This window comes from Ammospiza nelsoni, chromosome Z (genome assembly GCF_027579445.1).
Source record: "Ammospiza nelsoni isolate bAmmNel1 chromosome Z, bAmmNel1.pri, whole genome shotgun sequence".
In the NCBI taxonomy this organism is placed as follows: domain Eukaryota; kingdom Metazoa; phylum Chordata; class Aves; order Passeriformes; family Passerellidae; genus Ammospiza; species Ammospiza nelsoni.
The window spans coordinates 31,108,298-31,126,150 of record NC_080669.1 but is presented as its reverse complement, the minus strand read 5'-3'; the positions used below and the strand labels follow the sequence as shown (position 1 = coordinate 31,126,150).

At 39.4% G+C, this 17,853-nt stretch overlaps 1 protein-coding gene across 1 annotated transcript in view; it reads right to left on the bottom strand.

Moving 5' to 3' along the window:
- PTCH1 (patched 1) overlaps window positions 1-17,853 on the bottom strand; it is a 66,987-nt gene that overhangs the window by 35,439 nt on the left and 13,695 nt on the right. Inside the window, exons 3-11 of the mRNA XM_059492937.1 lie at window positions 7,971-8,160; window positions 6,661-6,730; window positions 6,459-6,550; window positions 4,876-5,074; window positions 4,112-4,233; window positions 2,669-2,816; window positions 1,641-1,772; window positions 1,184-1,339; window positions 481-579 (exon numbers count right to left, since the gene is read on the bottom strand). Of these exons, the coding sequence (XP_059348920.1) occupies window positions 481-579; window positions 1,184-1,339; window positions 1,641-1,772; window positions 2,669-2,816; window positions 4,112-4,233; window positions 4,876-5,074; window positions 6,459-6,550; window positions 6,661-6,730; window positions 7,971-8,160 (1,208 nt within the window). The remainder of the gene's footprint in view (window positions 1-480; window positions 580-1,183; window positions 1,340-1,640; window positions 1,773-2,668; window positions 2,817-4,111; window positions 4,234-4,875; window positions 5,075-6,458; window positions 6,551-6,660; window positions 6,731-7,970; window positions 8,161-17,853) is intronic.

Below are 17,853 nucleotides of genomic sequence, written 5' to 3'. Positions count from 1 at the left end.
CAGAAAATAACTCAATTTTAGGGCCATAAAAAAAAGGTAAAGGTAACTGTCTTCCCTCTCTTTCCCCCTTATCTCTTCTATTCTATGTGTTCTTTTATTACAATCATTTTATCATCTCATTGTCAAGACTCCTATTTGAGTTTGTTCCTAGATTTGCATTAATTTTCACTGAAATTTTTGGCAGAATTTGGATTATGGAAGTTTGTCTTTATGTAACAGTTTATAAATTAAAATTTCAAGAGAAAATAAACCTAAGACACTAAAAAAAAAAAAAAGGAAATAAGAATATGAACATTCAAAAATGTCTAGGACCACATGTATTGCTATAATTTCGTATTTTGACAGAAATAAGAATTTCTAGACCCTAGGAAAAGTATTAAAAAAACCCAACAACTCCACTGATTAATTCTGGATATTAGTATCTGTTCCTATATGAAACTTTTTGTTTTATTTTCCTGCAAATCTGCATTTTGTCATTACCTCAAACGGAATTCTCTTATTCTGTCCTGTTTCACTAAATGCATGTGCCAGAAGGAAAACATCATCTACACCAACTCCAAGAGCAAGAAAAGGCAAAACCTTGGGAAAGAAACAAAACAAAGCCCAAATAGAATGTGTTATGATCTGCCACGCAGCTAGCCATTAAATGGCTAATTATAGCAACTTTTACATTACACTCTATACAAATCTAAGGGTAAAATAAAAATGGAAATGATGCAATACAGGTATTAACTTTTATTCTGGAATGTAGCTGAGGAATTTAAAATATACCATAAACAGGCACAAATTCTCACCAGAAGAAATTTAAGTTTCGGATAGACAAATATCTGATAATAATTCAAGTTACATTCCAAATATTTTCAGAATTTGAACATCTTGGTATATTCAGATGTAAAAAAAAATCTGCAGCTCCTTAGATACTTAGGATGCCTCCACTTGTACTGGGACACAGAAAAACCTAACATGAATTATACAGATTACATAATACCTGTTTTTTCTTCAGTATCACTTGTCAGCATGATAATTTAATTTATCACAGCATAAACTATGAAATAGGAAAACAGTAAAGTAAAAATCTAGAGCCAAAATATTTTTTCAGTACTTTACTTCTCAAAGATTGACTTGCGTTCATTCATTAACAGAGTACTTGCAATTTAACAGCAGACTTGTGTCTTCTAAATACCTGAGTTGTGGCAGCATTAAAGGAAATTCCGATCAACGAGCACAGGCCCAATCCTGCAGCCACAGAGAGTGCAACCAACAAGACTCCTGCCAGCCCCACAGCACCCTGAGACTTGGCACAGTCCCACCGCAGCATCGTCAAACAGGCATAGGCAAGCTAAGGAGAGGAGGCAGGGAGGGGAATTTGGGGGGAAAAAACCAAAATATTAGAATGGATCCTCATCTATCAGCTGTGTCTCCCCATCCACCTACAGATCCTTACACAATTTTTAATCAGAATAGACATGTCACAAAGGTTACAAAGTGGAACAGGTGAGAAGCCTGAGGTAAAGTTTACAAACTGTAGGTTTTACTTTAAATATTTGTAAAATACTCTGGACTATAAACTGGTAACAATAAAGTATATTTTTAAGCCTTGCTCTACTACCCAAGAAAATTAAAAAGATTTATTTTATTACCATTAGTAAGTAGCCACTAGCTACGCGGATAGCACTGACATCAGAAAATGACTTCAAGATGTCATCCAGGGTGGTCGTAGTGAAGGAAAGCACCTTCTGAGTAGAATTTTGTGCAACACTTTGATGAACAACCTATGAAAAGAAAAATAAAACTTTGTGTGAATAAAGAATTTTTTTGTTTTATTTTAGTCATTTAGTCAAAAAAGGTCATTACCATCTTCTACAGCACACATCTGAAATCAAATCTTATTTGCCTGAATGTTCCTGCTAAAGCCCATGCTCTACACAGACATTACGCTGATGCGATAAAACACTGATGGCGTTTCCTGATTTTTTTCTGGCAAGCTGCTGATTATGAGACAGAATTTGAGCCCTTCAGGAAAGCCTACTGCATGCCCAGCTCACTACAAATACTTAACTTGAACCCCTTCCTGTAACCCCACAACGCAGTACCAGTTCTCCACTTAACCCAGGCCAGCCATGCGTCTGCCCCTCCCTGCCTGGCCATTTGCAGAGGTCAGAAGGAGTGCAGTGGAGGGCAGGGCTTGGGACACAGAGGGCAGGCCTTTTCACACAGCCTCCTCACCTGGGCTGCTGTTGAGGGAGCAGCCCATGGGTGGCTAATATTTTCCAGACACCTTTAGAATAATCGCCAACCAAAAGCTTTTAAATTGCAGCTAGCACTTTGGTTTGTTCTCAGCTCCACCTAAACAAAAGTGTCCCAGGCAGCAAAAAGTAGAACCTTCAAGGCTTCTCATACAGGAATAGCCAAGCAGCTTCTTACTGGAAAAAAAAAACAACAAAAACAAACAAACCAACCAAAAAAAAACCCAAACCCAAAAAAAAAACAAAAAAAAAGAAAAAAAACCAAACCAAAAAAACAACCAACCACCAAAAGAACTCTTAAAAACAGGGAGGTAATGACTCAGTTCTGTTTTAAGCATATTCCTTAAGGAAATACTATAAAAAGCAGGCAGTGAACCTTAGTAGGACTTTATAGTATAGTATCTAAGTTATTTTCAATTTACCTCAACATACATCCTCTGCCAGGCTTCCAAAATTGCTGCTGCCTTGTCCTCATTCCAGTTGATATGTGAAACATATTCATACCCCTTGAAATGTTCATACATTTGCTTAGGGGTCATTAACTGAAACATGGTTTGTAAAGCCTGGGCACTGTGACATGGAGAGAAGAGAGAGGAGAAATAGGCATAAACTGAGCATTTTCAGGAAAATATTTTCATGGCATGAAGTGCCAATGCAATTCTAACAGGAGCTTACTTGAGTTCTTGACTTTATAGGGCACATGCTTGTATTAAAATTGAACAGAGTATAATTATTCTACTGTGTATCTGGTGCAGTTGTACTGCTATTGAGGCTAAATCTGTTTTCACTAAAGTTAATAAGAGTTTTGACATTATTTTCAGTAGGATTAATTTCAGGAAAAAAGAATATAACCCTACAAATCTGTTCTTAAGTTCATGCTTGATAAGACAGATTGCTGTGAGGATGCCACAGGAACAGTTATTTCTATGAAGTCTTGTAAATGCTGGCAAAATGTCATTTGAGACCTTGGTCTTTTTACCCCTTGGAGAGAAGTAGATTAAACTCCTCATGCCTAATAAACTGTGGGGAATACTCAAAGGCAATCCACCCTCAATTTCCACAATAGGCAACTTCATCCAACAATTTCAGAAGCTCTTATTGGTTAATAAGAAGGAACCATTAGTTAGTAAGAGAAGGAACCTTTTTCTCTTTCAATGGAAATGCCTTACTTGGCTCTTTCGTGAGAGAATTAGCAATGTGTTATGTGAAGCTAAAAAGGTTAAAAGTTCTCTGGAAAAAATTATGCTTCATGTTGTTAAGTATGGCCTGAATTTTTCAGAACAGTAAATCACACAGTTTCATTCCCCCACTAAAGTGCAGTGTTCTATGTCTTCGTTCAGAAGTCTAAAACAAAGGGTTTGAGTTTGTGTTACTACTCAAAGTTGTATTAACAACACAGGGACATGAAAATAGACTATTCTCTGTATTGACCCTGAATAAAAAACATTCAGTGAATATTTTGGAATTCTGAGAGAAGTCAAAGGAGTTAGTACATTACTCGCATTATTTTCCTTCCTTTTTCCTTTGATCATATTTTAAAATGTGATCAAAGGTGTTCAGTGCTTTACAGACTGTTCAATGCTTTACACATACATTCTAAACAACAAAGCTGTCAGTAAAAACTTTCTTTCTGACTGACATACACCATCATTCTAAGATGAGAAGCAGGAAATGATGACACCACTTTACATTTAAACAACAGCCAAAGCTCTCTTTTAAATTCTGCTCTCTTGAGACATGTCACCCTGAAGTGAAATTTATAATACACGTGAAGGGCAATAGAGTTTGCATCATCCTCCTACCGTGGCCCAAAAAATGAACCGTAACCAATTAAAACTGACATTTTCTTTAAATATTTTTTTTACCTGACAAGTTTACCAGAACTGTTCTTGACTGTACCACCTATAATCAGCTCCTCCTGCCAATGCATGTATTTTCTTGATAGTCCATAGCATCCACCACTCAAAACAAGGGCTACATCAAGAGGCTAGAAAAAGTTACAAAGAAGCAGTTAATAGGTTTCATAACTTTATAAATTCATACCTTAATTCAGCACTCAGTGAACTAGAATCATGGATGTTAAAAACCATCTGGGTAGTCTACTAGAAAAAGGCATTCAACAAATCAAGCTAAGAAAACACCCAGGTGCTTGTAGACCAGATGGCAATTTCTCCAAAGACTAATGTGACTGATAAAGGGATATATAAGTTCAAGTCTTATGACTTTGAATTCATCACAAAAAATCAACAAAACTGGAGATACTTGAGGAAAGGCTTTTCTGCATGGCATGGGGGTGCAGCAGCAGCTGTGTTCCAGCAGTGGCTATTGTCTGTCTGAGGCACCAGTTTGCTGAAATGCCACATCACTGCAGTGCCACAGCAACAGCTGACAACTGTACTTTCACTCTGAATGTACAGGATTAAGCATTGCATCATACAGGGAGGCAAAATCCATGACAGTGAGCTAACAGTGGTAATAGGAACAGAAAAATGACATCACGCAAGAGTACAAGCCATATACTGCTTGGAAGAAAATGGCACTTTCTTCTAGTCTGTTTGACCTTCCCCCCCAGCCTTCCCCACCCCCCAGCCTCCCTTGAAAAGACATGCACAAGGAGAAGCAAACTTACTTTGGTGGAATTTTTATTGGGAGCTGTGATTGGGCAATCGGGATCAGCAGGATTCAGGCAGGGTCGATCCATATAACCATGACCAACCTCTGCTTTATTCAGCATTTCTTCCCAGCTCTCCACTTGGTAGTTTATTTTCTTTAACTCTTCCAAGAATTCTAAAGGGTCAAAGTTGATCCACTGCAAAGGAGGCTTCCCTCTGCAAGAGCAACCAGAAGAGAAAGACACATAGAAAAAAGACAAAAGAAGTTCTGAAATAAACATACTTTAAAATTCACGTTTGAACAAATAACCAAGTTATTTTCTGCTACAAGTTAAAACCTTTTCTGGTAAAGCTGTTTTGTAAAATGTAAGGCATGCTTGAATTAGATTTGTTTATGTACTTTTCTTAAAGCCCAGTTATAATTTGAACAAAAAAAGTACTTGGTTCTTGTAAAACTAGTTAAAAATACTTTCACTTACAAACAAAGCAAAACAAATTATCAAGAACCTAAATAACAAAAAAGCAGCCAACTGATGCTTCAGAGAATTAGGGGGGAGGGGAAAGGGACAGAAGAGAGGGGACTGAGGAAAGAAAGCCTTTCTCATAGTATCAGATTACTTCTTGCTAGTCTAATAATCATCTTGCAAATGTAATCAATCAATATAACTGATCTTTGTTTATCGGTAACAATACTGTGCTCCTTCAAATGCCCTGGCAGCTTGACTATCAACCATCAAGCCTTCCTGCTACCATGGCTGTCACCACTATCACTGTCACGTCTCCCACCCCCCACTTCTGAATTTGTGATGTTGACAGACCAGAAAGGCTTTTGACTGCCTTATTCTGTGGTTCAAACCACACTGTATCTGCTTAACCAGGCTTAAGTCATTATTCTGAATCTCCCAACCAGAAAACACAAACCCCCTTATTTCCCCATCTAAAACTGTATACTAAAGGTTAGGAGATGGCCATTGCAAATTGCTTTTGCAGAGACATGCAAACCAGGACAGAAACAATAACTCAAATGCTAACTCTTGCATAATTAACAGAAAATGCCTGCACAGATTAACAATTTGCTCTTTAAAGAACTCAGGGCATCTAATATCACACTCGTAAATTGTGAGAAACCATCTATAAAAGATATTATATGGTTTCTTTACTGGTCTCTGAAGCAAAGGACTTGTTCTTTACTCTTCAGAAAGGCTTGGAAATTAACCCAAGACATTTTCTTAGGTCTAAAATTCCCAGCCAACCAATGTTTTTGTATTTTACGGGGAAAAAAAAAATCCACCAGAAACAACTTTGTTCCAGGGATAAAAAAAAAGGTAAAGCATAAAATTCTTAAAACTCCAACTCAGAATTTACATTTTAATTTGCATGCTAGCAGCACAGGAAAAATAAAAGAGGATTTAAATTGAGGTAAACCTTGTGTTAAATGAAAAAATATGCATATTTTTTTATGCAGATACACTACACTTCATATTTTATTTTCCTGTTAAATCATAATCTGAATAAACAATGGAAATGAAACTGAAGCACTGTACACAGTTATACAATTTGAAACATTCAGACCAGAAAGTTACAAAAAACACATGCTTACAATAGATAGGCCGTTCCTGACTGTAGCTTTGCTCCCTCCCAGAAGCAGTCCAAAGGAGTGATAATTAAGCAAGGATAAAGATATTCTATGATCTGTCAAAAACAGAAAGAGGAAAAACAGTCACACGAGAATATAATCAATGCAGCACAAGCTGAATCATGAAAATACACAAACCTTGTAATTAAATGCCTGCTACACATACCTGGTCCATGTAACCTGCTTCTGTGATGAGTTCTCCTGATTTGTAACACAAATGTTCCAATTTCCACTGTCTGTAAGAAATGTGAAGGACAAATATTTTCTTCTTGCACAATTACTGAGAAGTAATTTTGAAAATATAACAGACATTTAAAACTGTGACTCATATACACACACTGGGCTCAAGCAGCAAATCATTGAGTAAGGCAAATGTTATTAAAAAGAGATATATTAAACCTCACCAAAAAAAAAGTGCCTTTATTCAGTTGTTTCCCTATTCTCTGTAAAACTCATTCAAAATAAGGAGGGAGGTGCTTTTGTACATACAGGATAGTCAACATGTGTTCATGGGACAAAAACACATTTGTATTTTTGTAAGTCTCATTTCTATGAGACTGCTTGTGACTTAAGGTATCACTTGGTGACACCAGTAAGAGAAAAGCCACCTCCAGCTCAAAGGACTCAAATATAGTCAGCGGACCAACACATGCAGAAGCAAATGAACCATTAAGATTCCAGCCTTCTTATTTCAGTTGTATTGCAACTTCCACTACCATGGCTTCTAATGACTTAGGGCAGGAGCTGCGTAAAAGATAATTGGAGCCTTAGCAGTAGCTCATGGAGGAACCAGCTGGGTGTGCTGAAAAGATCTGCTGAAAGACAGGGAGCTTTGTGCCTCATAGGTAGGACTCCTAGGCACATCACTGTGTAAGTAGTAACCCTGGCAGAACCATTTTTCAGGGAGACATCCTAGCCCCGTGCTGGTACCTTCCTGAGGTGCAACTTTATTATTTTTCTGTGGGACAACACACAACTGCCAACCATCAGTATGCGGCCACAGACACTCTTTAAGGCACAGTCTGTTGTCTGTGTTATTAAACAGCTCTTATTCCACCTGCTGACATTTCTACCACATCTGCATTTCCCTTTATAGCCAAACTATTGGAAGAACACTAGCCTCTGCCACTGTGAAGTGAATTCAACTTTAGTATGGAAGGATTTTCACTGTTAGGAATCCTACCCATAAGGTTCTACATTTAAGATCACAGACATTATACCTTTACCTAAAGAAATGTCACCTGCTGTGGCATGCCTCACGTAACACCACTTCCCCCATCTTACTTGTTAAATGCCAATTTATCACAGCTATCATGCCACAGTGACAAGCTATCAGAAACCAGTGACACTCGAATCAAAACACAGCCCCAAGGGAAAGGCTCAGAAGTGCCAACTATTTGAAAACATATTAAGGAAAGCACGCATCCATTTTCAGCTACCACATATGATCAAGAAAATTTTTTATTTTCCCCTCACCTGTTGTACATATAGACATGTACTCTGCTGGCCTGAAGTGCAGACTCAAGGTGCTGTCGGAGTGCTTCTGTTGTTAGTACATTAGCACCATCTTCCTGTGGAGTCTGGATCATGAGCTGGGGGTTGAACATGGCCTCTTCTCCAATCTTCTGCCGTGTGTAATTTAACTCCTGACTCACTCGTCCACCAACTGATGGATAAATATTAAGGACTTTGTATTAGCCAATACCTGCTTATTCTGCATTCTCTTGATCAACACACTCTAGTCAGAAAACCCTGATTGTGTGCAAGGCCTATTCTTTCTCAATCTGATCACTGTGTAACTCTAAAACTAAGAACAACTTTTAGTATATCTGAAAAAAGCCCCACATTCCTCATTACAATACCTTTACTGCTACTGTACTGTAACATTAATGCATAAACTGGAGCCTCTGTTTTTTCTATATTATAACCAATATCCCAAGTGTAAAAATTAGAGAAGAGAAAGAAAAAAGGAAAAACTTTACCTGGCAGACCAGAAGAAATACTATGCTACAATTTCTTATACTTATATGTAGTCTACTCCAAAAGCACATTTCAAGACAATGGCTTTAATTTACACTCTTCTATTAAATAACTTGGCAAAGATAGAAGGCAAATGTTCCTCTTAGGTTTTTTTTAAAAAATGGAGAAGGGAAAGAGTAAGCAAGAAGAAGTATTTCTTTCAGCTTTAAATAAAAAAAAGAAAAAATGTCAGGTTCATACGAAGAGATGCAGTTTGAGTGTAGCAGAAAGGTCTGTCTACAGTAATTTACCCCAGTGGCCCACTACCTGGCTTAACATGCTGTGATGCAGGAGATTGCTCATATGCAACATCTGTTTCTAAACCCACATGAGCCAAACAGTGTGCTCCATATTAAAACATGGTGGGGAAAAAAAAGAAAAAAAAAACGAAGCAGAGGGAGACTGCAGAGTCGACAGGCTCTAGATGGAGCTAGACACAATTTGCCTTGCCAGAAAACATTGCATAAGAATGGAAAACTGTCTTCCCTTTTACAAAAATCCCAGCCAGCTAGAGTTCATATACTTCATATAACCTCCCCCGTAGTCTCTCTAGCCAAGGTATGTGGGAGGCAACGTCAATTAATTCAGCCTATTAGCTGAATCAAGACCACATCCAGATGAGGAGGACAAGAATGTAAATCCAAGCTACAGATCTGGTCTAATTTGTTACATTTTTCTCAGTCCTAGCAAGCTTGACACTGGCTATCTGAATTACTGCCAAAGTTTAGCTTGCAACAGTGTGAACAGAAATTAAGCACATATATTTATTTCTTCCTAGGTCATATAACAAAAGACTGATCCATAACCAGTTGGCAGAGAGAGAGATGAGATTCCTGAGCCTAAACAGGGACATACTTTTTCAATCACTTGGGCCCTCAACCCACCCGTAACACCCCTGGGGCTAAAACGACCACCAGGCAAGAAGCTGGGCCCCTGCATGCATAAAGCTGTCAGAATGAGACCCTCAACAATTAAACCATACAGACATTCTGGCACGAAGCATTGCTTAATTTCTTGTTCAAGAATTCTTTGAAGAAATAAGTGTTTCCACAACACACCCAATTTTTTTTCAGCCTGTCACATGTGGGATTACCTCCTTTATACCAGGGAACAGAGACTAGCTCACAGTACACAAAACAAAACAAATCGAAGTACAACCTTTTACCTAGAGTCCCTTCAGAACTTATTAACATCACTCTTACTACAGTGACAGGACAGGACATACTATCATTGAGACTGCATTTGCATGGTAACAAAATGTTATTGCTAATTCTTACCAAGATTTAAAGTCTAAAAATACTTTCATTCATCAGCCCCAGGTTTATGCTCACAGCTGTCTTTCCACAGTATTCCACCAATCAGTAGTCCTTGATACTTGGATTTTTAATTCATCTTACAGGAATATGAGAAATAAGGAGCAGAGTTATCCTAATCTGTATGTCTTGTAACCAGACCTTTCTTTCACAAACCTTTACACTGCAAGTGCTTCAAAGACAAAGTGACTCTCTCCCTCTTTTGTCTCTCAGTGCCAGTCAAGACAATAAAGCCCCAATGTTAAGAGGACTGGGGAGTCTACCATAAACTTCTACTCCTGGTACTATACTCTTTCCCATTCCACCCACACCTTCCTTCTGAATTTAACCAGAACTTGAACCAACAAATCATACTTCATGCAACACAAAGGGCATCATTCCCACCTCTGCTGAAAGTGACCAACTGTTTACTATCAACAGAGATGATCGCTTCCTAATCAAGGTCCTGTCAAACCACATTAACTTCACTGAACAAGGCAGATCTAGCTAATCAAAATTGCATCCTGCAAGTCAGTCATCAGAACAGAAGCTGTTTTTTCCCTTTTTTAACATTTCAACCAGGAGTAGCAAAACCACCCAAAAAGCTGGGCACAGATTCCAGAACCTATCAACAGATCTGCTTCACATTCTTCTTAAGGCATTACACCATTTAACTATTCCTTTGATGGGTCTATTATCTACCTTTCTTCAGCCAAACACAGTAAAAGTAGCTCCAATTATTGCAAATATTTTATACAATGTAGCAGTCAGGTAAAAAAAAGTCACAAGTGTACATTGACAGAATTTTCAGCTGCAAGACCAGGTTATGTTAAAATATATGGACAGACCAGAAGCAGTCTTTCAACATATTAGGAGTAAAAGAGAGCAAAAGGGAAGGAAAAAACAAAAAATGGAAGTTTTTACCAGTTGTGCTTCAATTTATTTTAATTAAAAGTTTGCAAAAATCACTGGAGCCTGCCATACTCACATATCTTCAACCCACACAATCAGCACAATTAGCTGAATAGGCATTAAAATCAAACCTCTTGTTGCTCTTTTTTTTTTCCTCCAATTACCCACAAGTAGTGCAAAAACTTAGGTAAAAAATGTCACGGAAATGTACTAAAGCCACTGTGCTGGATATATATATTACCTGCAAGACTCACACATTCTGCAGGAATTCATTCCTTACACTTAAGAAAAAAAAAAAGGCATTATAGTCATAATAGTATTTCCACACCATAGCACAAACAATATAATGGAAAATATGATCAATGAACAAAATGCTGGTGTTTTAAGGTTTTCCTTCATGGACTCTATTTTCTTCAGCTTGGTAATAGCAACAATTTACACTCAAAATGCTACTAACAGAAATTTTACGTATGGCACACATACTTCCAATTCTATTTCATATCAAAGAGAGACAAAACCATCTCACTTTAATATTCTGATGAAAAAATCAGGAAAAAACCCACATATCACTGTCCTTTTCTGATATACCAAAAGCCACTTGATCGCATTCTAGACTTTTATTACATGATTCCTTATGATTAAGTACACAGATGGCTGAATTAGTGGCAAGAATTCCCACAATCAAAAGATGATTTAAGTAACAGGTCAACACAGAGTCTCATGACTGGTGATAAGACAGTGCAGTGGCTTGTACACTACCCTTCCAGCAGTGTCATGGGTTTCTGCCTATGAAAAATGAGATACTATGCCGTCTGTGTGATTTAGCTACAATTTTTTAAGGAAAAAAAACAAACAAAACAGCAAAGCACTAAAACCAGTGTTATTACTTCGCATTTAATGTATCTGTTTCTAATTCTCAAGGATTTATTTGAAGGCCATTACTCAACATGAAACTGACAGCATCTCTACTGCTGAGGATTAGTTACTGTTAAAAAACTGGATTTTTTCCAGAGAAGAGGAAAGGGTCTTCCTCCTTCCCACCCTCTCTGATATCCACAGGCTTCCCTCTTAGCTCTTTGTCAGAACACTCCAGATCTGCCTTGAGCAAGTCAGCATCCTACACCATGAAACAAACTGCTGCTCCTCCTGAGCCTCCCCACCAACTTGAACCAGCTGGTCAAGGTAATTTGCACTAAGACTGGTGCATAACACTGATACACCCTTCAATGATGTAAGAATAAGACTGTGATTGTTTTCATCAGCACAATTTTTGACACATTTCCTTTCACTGACTTAGTACCCATTTTGAAGTTCCTGTGTCATTCAGCTCATGTGCTCATTCCACTGAAAATGCCAGTTTTATCTACACCTTTCTCACAACCAAAGTGAAAATTTACATGGCATTACATTAACACATTTACAAAGAAGTCTGGAATCCATCACTGCAGCCCCTTCAGTACCAACTAGCCTGAGGAGTAAATTTGACCACTGTCACACTTACAGATCAATGCTAGATCAAGTCATCAGGGATAACCAGAAGTCACTGCTTATTAATTTACTGTCCAATGGCTCTGAATGCATTAAATACTTATTTTTCACAGTGTCTTACAATGTTTCATTTCAGGTTACTGGAATTGCATCACATAGCCCGAGGTTTCTTTATTTTTCTTGGACGTGAACACTACCTCTATTAACCACTCAATAGTTACCTTGTGCACTACCACATGCAACCAGTAGCTTAGTAGACAGCAAGCTCTCTCCAAAAAAGAAAATTCCTGAGAGACAAACATTTGGGACAAAAATGTTTGCCTACCCAAGTGGAGGACAGACTTTGAGAAACCAAAGCCAAGTTTCCCACAAATACATACTGGTTTTGGAGCCTAAATTCTCAGACAAATTTTACGAACACAAACAATTTTCTGGAGAACCTCCCTTCCGAAGACTATGCATCTCAAGGCATCTGAGCACCTGAGGAGCAGACAAAGTTCTGCTTTGTTTGAGCAACACCACCTTTTTAATTTTTTTTCAGGACTATAAATGTGTAGCATTCGAGCAATTCAGCAACCTTGTGCCAGTGAAAACTCAAAGCAAGAGAATCATGCCTCTAATAGTCATGGACATCTCACATAAACAATGTTTTTGTTGTATGTCTTTGAAAGATGCTATCATTTTTGATAAATCAGGCATATGGATAAGTATCCCTTGCAGTGTTTATTTTATGGCAATAGCCAAGGCAGGGAACCTTTGCAATACCTGTAATCACTACTGCAGGAGGTATAAGAAATAAAACTCCCTTACAACCCAGTGATCACATACAAAGACTGAATAATATTCCAATGTGTTCACCTGGGTCTCAGCCTTCACCAATCAACCCAAAAAACAGCAATGTACAGAGAAAGATGCTAGACCTACATGGAGAACAGACATCCTGCCTCCACCCTGCCTTCTCACCCTTCAGCACCCTCTCTCTGCCAGGATGGGAACCAGAAAAGGACTTCATACCTCTCTCCCTGATACCCTGCACAGCCCATCTCCCTCGGCTTTGACTGCCATTATGGGCTTTCTTCTACTCCACTTCCTCATGGAATGCTGTTCCCATGTGCATCTCTGTAACACGTGTGTACAGGTGTTACTCAAACACCAAGCAATTAAGCTAGTTTCAGTCCATCACAATGGTACACAGATGAGGCCAGTGAGACACAGTTCTGCTTCCCCATCCTAACTGGGTACCACAATCACAAGCAGTCACATATGCCACAGAGCAGCAAGCAGTACCTAATGGCACCAGTGACCATCTCTGGTTTTACTGATAAAGAACACAGACCTCATGAGAAAAAAAATACAGCAGCCAAATACTATTCACAAAGGGATGAAACCTCCAATAAAGAAACTGATATAAAGAGCTGAAGTTCTACAGCAGATATGAAGACTATCCTGTCTCTTACAGGGCACAGAAAAATAATGGCCTTTTGATTTAAAGCTTCCTGTTGCTCTCTAGGGAGTTCTGTCTTCATGTTCTCTCATATGTTTGAGCTTGTCTGGTGCTGCTCTTTGTCAGCAACAGAATATAGTTTTTCTGCACACGGACAGTTTTAGTCAGCATCCTGACAGAAGATCTGGGAAGACAGCATCTTCCTCAGAATTATCATTCTTTAGGCCTGACAGGCAAAACCATTTGCTGGGAGAAAGTGCAAAACACCTTCTGGAAGTCCAAGTTTAGTTAGTAGCAGAAATGAGATTGGATTGGAATGTCCACTTCTTTAAACTTTTAAAATGTCTTCTGCTTGTAGAGCCACAATTGCTATTGCTCTACCTGGGTAATCTCTGAATGTAATAAATACTGTGAGATACTGATACATCTAACAAAGTATCTAATGAGGCTAAGGATGGCTGTCATAAATTCATCAGGATTACATTATAAAAACATAATGCAAAAATAAAGACTTCACAGAAAGTGAATGAAACTGAGCTACCAAAAAAATCTGTTGACAAATGGTGAGCTTACAAGAGCTAGAACACAGTGGTTAACAATCAGCATCTTAAAGAGATTACAGGGTCATTCAGTGGGCTGTGCAGAAGCTCAATAAAAAAAATCATATTAATCATGTAACTAGACATGATCTCTGCAAGCACTGCACTACAGGCAGTCAGAAATTGCATGCTGTGTCTGTCTAGGTTTTCTTGCACAGCAATCGCTGAATACACATTTCTTCATCTGTATAGCACACGCAGAGCAGCTGTTGCGCCTACCCAGGTTAAAAGAGCCTGCACCCTACCATCTCCCTTCCCAACAAACAGGCAGACACTCTACTCTTATCCCTCTCCCCAGTTATGATGTCCAACAAAAGGATACCATCTACAACATCATCACATCCCAATGGGAAGATATAATCAGTATATCTCTTTAGTGCCAAAGACTTTAGGATAATGTAAAAGCAGTATGACCGTATCAACCATTTCTATCACACTGTGAATAAAATAACACCAGGCTCTTCATTTTACTTTAGAAAAGTGGGAGGCAGAGGGGGGGGGCAGGAAGAGGCAGATATAAAAACCTACAAATGTAAAAAAAAGCTAACAAAGAAACACCCAACAACAAAGGACTTCAAAAGGCTGCTTTTTATCTCTCAAGCCATCATATGATATGAGTTAAGTTACTCCTTACACATGCTGGGGATGGCTCCAGTGTTGCTGTTACAAATTTCGTTAATGCTGACATGATTATGAATAGCAAAAATAAAAACACACATCAAAGTTGTCTTTTCATTCTGTCACAGTATGATAAAGTTTAGAGCTGTGACAAGGATACAAAGCTGTCTGCATACTCAGGAAGACAGCCCAACAACAGTTGCCACTGCTTGTAGTGAGAAACCTTCCCTGCAATTTTAGGAAATGAAATATTTTCTTTCTAAAAATCAGCTAAAATCCAATTTTACGTGTACACATCTGTATTGCCTATAGGCAGAAAAATAATATTTTTAATTGAGTAAAACAGATAGATTGCTAAAGGAAAAGAGATATTTTGATTTCTTGCTTGGTGTCCATCTAGGTTGAGAGAGTGGAAAAGTGCAGGGAAAAAAACAGCACACCAAAATGAACAAATTAAACAGTACAAACTTAAGGGAAAAAAAAAAGCAAAACCAACATGCAATGAAACATACAATAATATACAATACTGGTACATCACAATTCAAACTTTTCAATTAAACATAAAATGCAGTGGCTGCTTACTGAGCTGCGACACATGCCCTTGGTAACAGGATATGAGCTGTTCACCTCTGGGTCACCGTTTCTAATCCAGCCAGGAACAATAGTGACCACAAGTTGTTTACCATCTGACAGCTGTTTGCTAACTTATGTGAAATGAGTTGGTGGTCTCAGTCCATCTCCTACAGGGCAGGTGTCCACATTATAAAACAGTACTGTCACAACAGGCATCCTTGTTGACCAATCCAGCAAAGAAACTGAGGAATGAATGGGCATGGACAGCAAACTATACTTCCTTCCAAAGACATGGTCCCTTCACATCACAACTAAACCATAGCTTTCAGTGGAGAAGCCCAACAACTGAATTTTATGGTTCAAGCAGCAAAGGAATAGTAGCAAAAGTGTCTCAGACTATGCTTTTTCCTAGATATCAAGGAGACTGCCTTCAGCAGCTAATACAGATTATTGCAATTCTCCCAACAGTTTATGGTCACATGACGGTATATACCCCAAAAGGAGCAAACTGAATTCTTACTCTTCAGTAATTTAAGATAACAGCCAAGCATGCTTCATAAGAAGCAAAAATCCTCAATTGTACACAAAAGTGGCAAAGTTTAGAGCAGTTCTGCTGAGAAGGGTATGTAAAGGGCTTCAAGGTCTAAAGCTAAGGATTTCAAAACAGCTGAATATAATTTCTTTAAGTTACTTTAGGTTGAAGAGCTTCTGCTGGGTAATGTGTTACAAACAATTTGCTGTGTTGCTCCACAGCAGTCAGCTTTCCTCTAGGCCAAACTTTTCATTTAACCTCTCAGCGCCCTTTCCTCAAATATGTAATTGTTTTCCTGTGTGGTTAAAAACAGCATTTTCAGGTCTTTTCATCTGTACTCCTGGGATAGCACATATTTCATCTGTACACGGAGTAGCACAAAATTTGAATGCAATCTTTTTTAAAGGAACAGCAAACAGAAATGCAAACAGATGCAAACAGCATCCAGAACTTTTTAGAGGATACCACTTCCTAAATAGCACTTTTAGGAGATGGCAAAATTAACATAGAAAAATGAAAGGAATGAACATGTTACAACACAGGGTACAGCTCCTTTCAAGGTTTCCCTACCAGCTGCTTGCTGTACCATCTGTTGTTGCCTAAGCAGCTTCCTTCTGAATGGCTTTGCACTGAAGCAGAACTGCTCTCACTGTTGGACACAATCAGGTCAGGTCAGCGCTCCCCCCAGCACCGAACCTGCTGCCTGTCACAGCTTCCCCCACCTCGATATTTCTTACTGGCCACCAGCTCCCGAGGCCGTGCTGCATCTGTCAGGAGGCCTATTTTTCATCGCTCGCTCGCCATTGACAGCGAGCAGGACAGAGTGCGTCTCACTTTGTGCGGGATGCACTCCGACATTCCCGTCAGACACTCCGAGCGCGCAACCATATGGCCAGGTTTATGCTGAAGCAGGAAAGGTCGGGAAAAAAAGCCAAACAAATGGCTAAGCACACCCCTCAGCATGGCTTTTATTTTCTGCTTCGGGCCACCGTGACCGTGCTGGTGGCTTGTCACTACGGAGCCCGGCGCGGGGCTCCGCGCTCCCTCCGGACCTCGAGCGGCAGCTCCAAGGTTGGGGCGGGAGGAGCGGAGCCGGCAGCCCCGGGCCGGCAGCCACAGCCCTGCCCCGAGCGCACCCTCGGGCCCCGCCGCGCTGCTGCGTTCCCAACGCCGCTCCTTCCCGCGGCATCTGCGCAGGGAAACACACATCGCTGGGAGCCACTTTCACGATTTTGTTGCGAGCGGGATTAGCTGGATTAGGGGCCGATTCATAAGGACCCCCTGCGGCTGTGAGGAAGTTTCATCACAAGGTCAGTGTGGTGTGAACTATATTCTGTCAACACCACCACTCCTTATAGCCGGCTACAAAAAAATACAAAAGGGGGGGGTGGGTGGGTTGGACCGGGGGGGGGGGGGGGGGGGTGGGGGGGGGGGAGGAAATTGCAAGTGAAATATATGAATGAACAGTTTACAGCAACAAAAAGATACCGATTTCCCCCTCGAATGCTTAAAAAGATGTTACTCTTCAACGCTGCATTCCTTCAAAACAAGAAACCTGTACTAGTCATTTTTAATTTATAAAGAATTTAGTGGTTTAGGAGGTGGGAGGAACCTGGGGAATAAGTGTAGCAACCCACACACAAAAACCACAGAGGAACTTCTGGCACTTAGTTTAAAACCAGTCATGCAGCTCCAAGATTGTTGCACTGTTGAGATTTTATTACATTTAATGCTGTCACCTTCAAGACTATTTAATTCCTACCCCCCAACTGCAGTAAGTAACAGAGACATAAAAAAAAAAAAAAAAGGTTGGATTGAAGAAAGGACAAGGTGAAGTAAAAGGGTTTTTTGTTTGTTTTTGCTCTTTAAAGCATAATTACCC